The 10,493-nt window shown below is 39.8% G+C and overlaps 1 protein-coding gene across 2 annotated transcripts in view; it reads right to left on the bottom strand.

The window, feature by feature from the left end:
* The window catches only part of snrpe (small nuclear ribonucleoprotein polypeptide E), a 90,959-nt gene extending 84,862 nt beyond the window's left edge, over window positions 1–6,097 (bottom strand). Inside the window, exons 1-5 of one of the 2 annotated variants that reach the window (XM_078283916.1) lie at window positions 5,936–6,097; window positions 4,855–4,881; window positions 4,654–4,716; window positions 3,898–3,976; window positions 974–1,073 (exon numbers count right to left, since the gene is read on the bottom strand). In XM_078283916.1, the coding sequence (XP_078140042.1) occupies window positions 1,018–1,073; window positions 3,898–3,976; window positions 4,654–4,716; window positions 4,855–4,881; window positions 5,936–5,989 (279 nt within the window). In that variant the 5' untranslated portion in view covers window positions 5,990–6,097 and the 3' untranslated portion in view covers window positions 974–1,017. Of the gene's footprint in view, window positions 1–814; window positions 1,074–3,897; window positions 3,977–4,653; window positions 4,717–4,854; window positions 4,882–5,935 lie in introns of those variants that run through there. The other variant, XM_071917359.2, reaches the window with a different exon arrangement.
* Between the last annotated feature and the right edge of the window lie 4,396 nt (window positions 6,098–10,493).

Genomic DNA, 10,493 nt, shown 5'->3' with positions numbered 1-10,493 from the left:
TCAAGCATGGAAAAAGCTGTGATATCACACTACATATTCGATAATATTAAAGAAAACAGGGATAATGCACATTTAAAGTTTAAATAGACCAAACTTTTTCCCTAGTTTTGCCTCCAGGATAATTGTTTCAACATTGGGGAGAGTACAGTGAGTCAGAATGACAAACTGCACTAAATCTGAATCCTAACTCCCATAGCTACTTAATTTTGAGGATTGGTTGGTATTTTACAAGGTAACGTCCATTTTCTTGTATATCATGTCCTATATAATTTGTACTAGAACTTCCATTCAAGTTTTTGTCTGTATATATAATTTGTATCTAATAAAAAGCAAAGGGGTATCAAGTTTGTCAAATTGGATGCTAAGCATATCAAGAATATTAACAAATACCCTAGTTGGGACATCTAGTTGCTGAATTATAGAACGTTTAGTGCTCCACACGACGTACTTCCATTGCATTTATGACTGAAATTCCATTCTCTCCAAATTCAAAGCAGTGCTCTCACATTTTTAGCTTTATTTTTACTTTCATTGTACCAAATACTAGTCACTCCTAAGCATGGCAACACTATGTATAAATTCCAGGAAAGGGTCCCATCATACTGCACAAACAAGGACACTAATTTTCTTCCCAGTAAATGTACTTTGTCCAGTTATGTTTGCAGCTTGGAGTTTGACCTACATAAGACCAATGCAATAAAAGTGTCTGCCACTAGATGGCAGTAGAGGTTAATATCCCAAAAAAGCCTGCAGACAAATTAGCTGAAGGTAAAAAAATGTTCAGTGGAATATATTCAAATATTGACAACAGCTCTACGAAACAAAACAAAACCTTTATTTTGGAAAGGGGACCATTGGATGAAAAGAAACAGTTACATTATTCATGTTATATAAACAAAAGTACACTCAACACCATTTGCAAAAAAAACCCCAAAAAACAAAACTGGGTGGAAAATCTCTCTTTCTCTTTCTTCTCTCTTTCTAGAAAAGGTGAGAGGTGTGGGCATCTCAGTTCTGTTAGTTGGACACACTCTGCAGCAAGGTAATGTTGTCTCCTTTCAACATGATCCTCCCTGGGAGACATGGATGGTGGAGGAAAGAGGAAGAAACCCAAGTTGAGGTGGGTCAGGAGAGCGAGATGATGGATGGAAAGAGATACAAAGAATTTGTTAAGTTATGGACAAAACACTCAACACCCACCGAGTCCCAAGGTCATCACATCAATCCATCAGATCTGCTCTGGGCGCATTACAACAGTGAAAATGTGGAGTATTTTGGCATTTTCTATTATTTTCAGAGCTTGATAACCTAATTTAAAGCCCCTACATATAGAATACCTCAAAATATCATTCTCAAATTCATTTTGATAGTCTAGTATAATGGTTGTAGAAAAATGAGACGATCACTGTGTAAATCGGTTAATTCTATGTGTTGCTCTCCATGTGTTTACTCTATTTGTCCCATGGCACCTAGCTAGGTGCACAGCATCAACTGTTGTTTTGTGTGATAGGTAGAAAACTAAGTAAAATCCCAATACCTTTGATGGGTATTACGTCTTAGCTTCATTCAACTTTATCGTTCATACCTTAAAATAATTTTTCAAAGCCCCCAGCATCCTAATTTGTCCATGTTTTTCAGACAATAATTCTGATGCACTCACACCATACTAATGTGGGGACAAACATGAATGGAGAGAAAGGTCTCTACATGGTTCTGAATTACAGAGCAATCTATTAGCAATTTAAACAAAATTGGAGAAAAATGGGTGAAAGAGTTAGGGATGTCATCAGAAAGAAACTGATTGACCCAAGTTAACAATTACTAAACAATAATAATTACTGATAACTAATAATTACTGAACAATAATTTATAAAATACAGGTTAAACAATTAATGAGAAGCTGAGGTTAAGTTGAGGCTATCGGATCGCCTCCTGACCAATCAGCTCTCTGGAAAACAGGGAGTCGGCATTCCTATAGGATCCCAATATGGACAAATATACTACATTCAAATGAAAATGAAAGTAATAAAGGAAACGGCTACTATTGAATGAACACAGTAAGAAGTGCTGTTCCCAGGGCGACGTGTTTACAGACCAGTAGAATCACTTTGCTTTCCATGATAGTTTATTATATCGGAGATATAGCAGGTAGCCTACTTAATGGACCATATTATTAATGAATGAAAGTTACTGTTGCATATTAATTGCGCTGAATTTTTCCATTGGAGTCCCGACAGCGTTTGGTTCAATGTAGGCTGTTGCATTCATATTCCATCACCGCAGCCCCGAAGATCATGAGGTCGACTTTATGAATAGAAAATCTTTTTACAGCCTCAATGGAAAATATTCCCACTGTGTCCTAATGACAGCAGTTCCTCCAGTAATCCCCTCTAGCCTTGGTAGCAGAAACAACGTTACTTTTCAGGGTTATGTTTTAATGCTGACATTTATTCATTACAAGAGTTTGTTCTTCTTGAGAGAAGAACCCAGTGTTAGTATCCATTTCTTTCCGATACCCATGTGTTGAAAATGTCAGCAGTATATTTTAGGGCTTATATAATCCTATAATTAGGTCTATTTATTGTCTATGGCTTTTATTGTTTGATTATCATTTTATTTTCGCCTATTTCTATTACTTCTTTTTATAGTTTTGGGCTTATATTCTATATCCTTTTCCCTGCTGAATCATAATACTTTTGCTGCTGCAACAATCTAATTTCCTCACGGGGATGAATGCTTTCATCTTATCTCATCCAAATTGTCTGATCTGGATCTGTCCATGTTGCATGTGATTGGCTATTTGTTACAAACCCCACCTCTTTCATAGCTGGATTGGTAAATCCTGGGTTGACAGAGCCAGTTGATAACCAGCTACGTGAGACCGGTTATCAGGATCGTCAGTGTTGGGTTTAGTGAAGCCGGCTAACTCAAAGATAGCCTGACTTTGCTGAACTCGCTTCGTGAGACAGGCCTCTGGTTATGCTGCACAAGATGGAGTAATTTTATGGTCATTTGCCCTTTTGGAGCTCTTAAGAACCAATTCTAGTTCACTTAAAGGATACGGCTGGTGTTTTTAAATACATTTCTTATCGCCAACAAATGCTATGAAAATAACAAAATCAACAATGCGTTTGCTCTACTCCCATTACTTTCCGACTTCCCACGTTCCCTTTTTAGCCTTCAAACCGGAAGTCTATTGGCTCCAATTGTAAGCTAAAAACCTTGAAATACAGCTCACAAAGAAAAAAAGTAAGTACAAATCGCTAACTGTTACCATGAAAAGTCAGGCTATTGTAGTTATTACCAAATCAAATGGGAACAAATTCTTCATTACGCCGGGGACTATTTTCAGTGCCATGGAACTACTTTCCTGAGATCTCAAACATGTTTACAGCCGGCTTATTAAGTTGTTTGAGGAAAAAGTCGGCCGGCCCGGTGCATCGTGATGATGAAATATGTTGCCAGAGCAACGGCATGGCTCTTTGACATGTTTTTAATCATTTTTTAATACAATGGAGTTCTATGGCTGCTGAGACATGGCTTTATTGGGCATCGGCTACATGGACGAGACTTATTAGCAAAATTAATTGAATTTATTCAATAACAAATTCATTGTTGATTTTGCTATTTTCATAGGATTTGTTGACGGTAAGAAATGCATTAAAAAATACCAGCCTTTAAATGGAGCTGCATTAGCTAACTCGTTGTTTGTTATGTGGACATACAAACTTCACCAGTGTTTCGACTGACATGAGGGTCCGTAGACCATGACAATTTTCATTTTTGGGTGAACTATTCCTTTAATCTGGCTCAAATCCATAAGTGTGCTAGCGAACACGTGTGTATAAATCAAAACAAAGGCAAGAAAAATCAGTGTTAAATGCACTGGACTCTTACCCAGGGGCTTTCTGTTCTTAGTCTTCATGTGGACTTCCTCAGCATCGTCCAGAACCAGGTTCATGTACTCATCAAAACCCTAAGACAGGGAGGGAAAAGTGAGTCGAAGGCCCAGCGACCTTTCAAAACGAGGTAGATGTATGCACTCAATCACCATTTAAGAAATATATGGATATTTTTAGGACAGCAACTTACTGTAGTACGTGTAAATTAACAGTTTCAACTGTGTGTTGCCAGTATTTAATTCATTCCATACAGTTTGTGCCAATGATTTAGCACACTGCGTATGTTTAGGGGAGGATATCAGCCAGCTTTGCATTATGTCAAGTATGTTTTCAAACCTTGAGTCTGTTTGCTTTGGTCCAAATCAGGAGATGTTACTTTCTTGGATGTAAGCATTGGTTTGGTTGTGTTTGACACAACAAAATTTCAAGCAAACTATAATTTATTAACTAAAGCCATGTGGGAGCAGTAATTTCCTTCCTTGGTTAGAATTTCAGTGCGGGAAATAACTTTCTTCCTGGATAAACCAACATGGGCCATCAGTATCAGCTGAGTCTGTGGATCATCACATTTGCTGTTAAACTCTGAGAATTGTTCCTGTTGCGGTCCTCATGTATAACAAAGTAGTAGCGAGCCTATAGTGCATTCCCCAATCTGACCACCAGTCATATGACCATCAACCGACTGAGAGAAAACAGAAAACTTTCACTCCATCCAAGCTCAACAAAAGAAAAGGAGTCGAAGGAAACTTACAATAATGCAGCCCTCTATCCGCATGTTCACCTGTTCGTACAGCCACACTTGGATCCGCGAGCGCTAAAGTTGAAGAGAGGGAAGAGAGATGAGAATAATATCCATTCAATGATTAACAAGTGAAATCAGTGTTCAGACATGTACACAGATTGAAGAAAAACATAGCATAAATTATAGAGGAAGATCAAACTAAATACTTACATTTTGTAGATATCTGAAAATGAGGTTCTGATACAAGGAGTTAAGGATATTCAACAGCCATATTAAAATAAGTAAAAACACACTGTGAGCTGTCCAAACCCACACAAACTCTTTGGTAAATCTACACATGTGCTGTTTATTAATATCCAGATGTAATGAAATGAAAACCTGCACACTCTTGATACATGAGTGAGAGCCACTGCTGTAGGCCCTACGCCATGTTGCCTGAAAGCACGCAGTGACTTAATGTTGAATGTACATTGGTAGTTATATGTAACATATTACTGACTGTTGTATGCTTTGCACTGTATGCAAGGTCCTGTATTCCTTGCATAGTGTTTCAGTGTGGAACATTACAGTGCTATCCTAGCCCTGATGTGTGCCGTTTTATCCTAGGGAAACAACGCCATGCTCAACTCTGTACATCTTGCAATTTATTTTGCTTTCTTTATCCGCAAGGTACAGACTAGGTAGAACATGACTCGACACCTTTTCTGAATTGTCAGGATCTACTCTTCAATTCGGCATACGTGCAATACACGAAGCAGCGCTTATTTCAACAAACTGTAACCTTTACAGTCGGTTTACCTGTTGTTCACACAATCTTCTTCCACCAAAATGCACCGTGGTGGGCGCTAGCGAACAGTGTAAGCCAATGCTAAAAGTTGAAATTTGACTGAAATCAAGTGCTGTTTAGCAGGTCATCTGCATGCCGAATTAAAACGTGTCTCTTGACGACTCAGAAATGGTTTTGAGTCATGTTTCATGCCTTATGTTCCTTTGACCATAAGCAAGGCAACGTTAAATCACCAGATTTTTTAAACAGAAGTGGCGCAACTCTTTCTCCGGTACGTATCGCGGCTAGGTCCATATTGGGATCCAGAACTTTTCTAAGCGCTCCTATGAAAAAGAAAATGTTTGTAAAAGCAAGCAACAATAAATATACGACTTCCAGCTAGTAATGACTCGATATAACGGTCACTAACCCGATGAATGGCTAGCTAACGTTAACGGTTAGCCTAGCCGCTATTGTAGCTAGCAATTCAACCGCGCACGTCGTGTTCATATAATAAAAGGATACAATGGGCTGCACCATAACCTTCTGGACCTTCTGTCCTTGTCCTCGGTACGCCATCACTCCAACAGAATAAGAATGATAGACAAATAAACAAAAAATTGCACGTTTTTTAAGCAGTGCACTTCAACGAAGTCCTCACGTTGGAAGTTTGCTCCAATGGCGGGTTTCCTTCCGCGTGCAGCGGATAACTTGTCTCATGATGTGGAACAGCGCCCCTGCAGGTAGGAGGCCGTTACTGCGCCTACATTTCTTCCCACAAACAGTTGCTGTAGTCTAAATAGTATAGGCATGCATGTATTGCATACACCTAATTTTACAAACAAAAAGTAACAATATTTTTTTCTGTTCATGAACAAGCTCTTTCACTGTTTAGATTTTGTTGAATATCATCAGGCTGTGGTAAAAAAAAAAAAAGCTGTTTCAGTGAATGCAATACTAAGTTTTTGAACATCAGTGCAAATCTACTGCAGGCATCAACCATAAAAGCAAAAAAAAAAGCACTCAAGCATCTGAAATGGTCACTCCTATTTATGCATCACAGATGTCTTTTTGTTGTTGTTGTAAACTATCCTTTATGGAAAGGTATAGTACCAGGACACAATCACAGTTTCCACAGCATAAAATAAAACATGGTATGGAGGAGAAAGATACATCCTAAATAAACAGTAAAAAACTGAGAAATAAATGAAAGAATAAATAAATAGGACAAAATCATTTTTTGGATAAAATAACATACATTTTCACCATTAAAGCTAATCTCTATCAGCAACATATATATTTTTAAATAAGGACATTTCAGTTGCTTTTTTCTTATTTGATAATTTAAGCAGGGAGCCAACAAGACATTTTATTTTCAGTACAAAACAAGTTATAATTAGGTTTTTGGGTTAGGAGTCACTCTGGACTTGTGAATATGAAATATGCCCCAAAGACACAAGACCTTGATTGTATTATAAATGAGCAAAGAGCCAGTATTGCTAAACAGAAACAAGACCATGTTATTAATCATGGTAATGCTTGTGCCTTATGTTCATTAATCTATTATAAGAAAAATGAGCAATGTTGTCTCAAACCAAATAGCACGTGAAAAACAGATGAAATGGACTCGCTTTCAAGCCCACAAAAAGAACACTCTAAACTTGTGCAAAAATCTTACAAAGATAATAATTCTGCAATATTTTGATATGAATTTCTTTTACTTTATCAAGGATACAAAATCTGTTGGGGTCAGTCTAGAGCTTTTCAAAAGGTATCGTTGAAAAAGTGACGTTGACGTTTTCCCGGGCGCTAACGTTAGCTTGTTAGCTTTGTCGGTGTTTTGTTACAACGATGCAGTATATTTCCTGGCCTGCTAGCATGATGTGACCCTGAAACGAGTCACTTTTGACGGTCAGGCAGTTGTCTGACAACAGAAACAGAAATATATGTTGACGGCAACACTTATGTTAATGCATTTCATTGAAAAATAAGTGATGACAGACCGAGCTGGAGGTGAAGGAAACATTACAGTCAACGGGAAGAAGCCCTTCCTGTAGCCTCACTTCCAGGTTGAAAATCCACTGCGTTTCTACAGTAGCTATCTCAAAAATGTATTTTTCCACAGCATGGTTGAGGAATACAATGGCTTCAACTTAATCCTGGTTGTGTGAGTTCATTTATTGCCGCGGTGCTCTGGTTCTTGTGAAAAATATTGGCTCGCTAAATGGTTTTGTCTTGGAATTGGAGACGGAGGGAGCGGGCTAATTAAGCCGCCCTGTTGAAAGAAGAGGATGTCATGAATAAATGCAGGGTTTCCTTTACTGTCACAGATGGAACAACTATTGTCCGCTGGGCAACTTTGAACAAGAGTGGACATAACCCTCTGCAGGATGGTGCTGGTGCTGACATATGTTTCTTTTGACCAGGAACCGTTCAATCAATATAGGCCTTTTAGAGAGTAGGAACAATCCTCTCCTTCTATCGTCTAGATGCTGCTCCACTAACATTGCTTATGTAAACTCATTTTTTCTACTCAGTGATTGAGAAAGATTTTAAAATAGAATGAGCTTGGTAATTCATAAAATGCGTCCATATTCCCAGAAAATTTCACTTTCACTTTAACAAGCCATAAGCAGGTATATTATGTTTAAAATTCTGATGATGTTATTATTATCATTAATGGAATTCCTACAACTACAAGTGCTTAAACAGACCTTGCCTTTACCAATTGCCTATTGTCCTCTAGAGGGTGCTGTGGCCCTATATCAAACTTTACAACCATCTGTACAACAACCAGTGCTGGAATCTAAGTTTAAACAGAAATTAGTAGTAGCCTCGATTTCTCCACCATCATCCATACGCCCCGAGACCAGGGGAAGTTTGCATCCTTTGATTGCAACCTTTTGATTTGGCATTTGGCACTTCCTGGCTGTACTCATTTCCACATTTATGGGTTAGGATAATCAAGAAAAATGACAAAAAAATTCTCTCTTTCATCTTTAATCTCAATTCAAACACACTTCATCCTTTAAGCCTACAAAAAAAAAACATTAAACCTATTGCTAGATGCTGGCATCATCATGACAATCAGCCTGCATCTAACCATAATTGGCCAAGGTATTCCCTCATATATTTATAGACGGTATTATATAAAGTGGGATTGGCAATTTCTCTGTTGTGCACAATATACCTGTAACATGATGAGCTGAGTCAGGGAGGCCAGCCTTGAGTGTGCAGTTAACAATAGTATTAATAACATACAACACAGGCCTGCCCCCCCCACTCCTCCGCTCTGCAGAGAAAGTGTGATGGAAATTAGCAGCCGAGGACAGACAGGAGTCCGCAAGTGGGGGGAAAGAAAAGAAGCAAGGAGCCTCGGCGGCGTCGGCCCCGAGGTGTCGCCTTTCAGGGCAGGAGCCCCTCGGCCCGCGTCTTAAAAGGCCGGGCTGCTGCGGCTTGTGGCGGCGCGCATCGCTCATCAGGCATCGCTGTCAAGTGCCACATGCTTGTCTTTGTGCTATGAGGAGAGGAATGGCCCGCTGACGCTCGACGCCGCACGCCTGCTCGCATTCTCAAGGAAGACCGAGAGCGGGGGGGGAGACACCGCAGACGCTGGCACTCGGGCCGACCGCCATGCAGGCCCCGGAGTCAAAATAACAACGAGGAGGCCTATGTTAACGTGCCTCATACCCCCCTCCTGCGTGGCCATGTTCACAGTCAAGGTCATGTTGATGTGCATCTTCTGATATCTCTCATGAAAAACAACTATGGTGATCCTGTAACAGTGATTCTCAACCTTTTTCATATCACGGACCCCTAATTTAGTCCACATTAGGGCCACAGACCCCCATTTGATGAGATGTAGTCTCTCGGACCCAAATCTGAGAATGTTTTTATTGTCAGATATGATTTTGTCCAGAATCCCATGACTATCTGTATTGTAGGTAGAGAGATAACAGAGAAACTTTGATCAAAACAGTCATTCTTCTACATTCTCTAACTGTGTTAACTTCTTGTAAATGAAATAATGCTGAAGTTTAACAATTCATCAACTTGCTTGGGACCCCCTGGAACCCCCTCAAGGACCCCTGGCGGTCCCCGGACCCCATGATGAGAACCACTGTCCTATAAGATGTTTTAGAAGGATATACTATACAGAATATCACAGAAAAACTGCAAGTTCCCAGAGGAATATTATAGGAATATTATAGAGATTCCATAGGAGACATAAAAAAATCCCATAAAGTACAATAAGGTGACTATAAACTCACTATTGAGCACCACAGACACACTGTAAGACCCTAACAGAGTATTATAGGAATGTTCAGGTGTGAGTGCTCATGGTCAACATCATATTAATGTGATAATTCTGATATTATTCTGCAAACTCAATTTTTCCTGTGAAGAGTTGGTGCATGGAAAAGCCACATCCTGTTTACAAAAACCAGGATGAGCTTAAATCCTGTTTATTTGGAGACTTGAGTCTGATAGCTGGGATAATTTCAACACCTAATCCGGTTTATTGTTGGTTTTGGGGGATTTGTGTCAGTTCAGGTTCCACAATCAAATTTTGTACACAAATTTAAATACACATAAGATATCTTTTTCTGAATATGATCTGTGCACTCACTGTTGAGATGCTGTGACAGCTACTATGAAAATGGGACAGTCACATAGTCACACAACCGCACACACACACACACACACACACACACACACCTACACACACAAACACACACGTACATACAGGATGCAAGTGCAGACTTGCACTTGAGTGTGTGTTTTCCTCTCCTTTTCTCCTCTCGTCTTCTCACTTCCCTGGTTGTCTTTTCTACCTTCTCTTTCCTCGTCTACCTACCACCCCCCCCACCCATCCCAACACACACACACACACTCACTCACACACACACACACCCCGCCTCGACCCAGCCAAAGGAATTGCCCCGGTTAAATCAACCTCCTCTCTACATCACTTCCCGTTCCTGTTGGTGGCGATTGTTCTGAGGGGAAGGGAAGGCAGACGGGATGGGGAGGGGAGGGGGGTGTGGGTGGGTGGTTGGTTCTTTGTTCCCCTGTCTGCCTC

The sequence above is a fragment of the Centroberyx gerrardi genome, chromosome 5 (assembly GCF_048128805.1).
Source record: "Centroberyx gerrardi isolate f3 chromosome 5, fCenGer3.hap1.cur.20231027, whole genome shotgun sequence".
In the NCBI taxonomy this organism is placed as follows: domain Eukaryota; kingdom Metazoa; phylum Chordata; class Actinopteri; order Beryciformes; family Berycidae; genus Centroberyx; species Centroberyx gerrardi.
The sequence above is the reverse complement of the archived record's forward strand: the minus strand, read 5'-3'. Positions and strand labels throughout refer to the sequence as shown.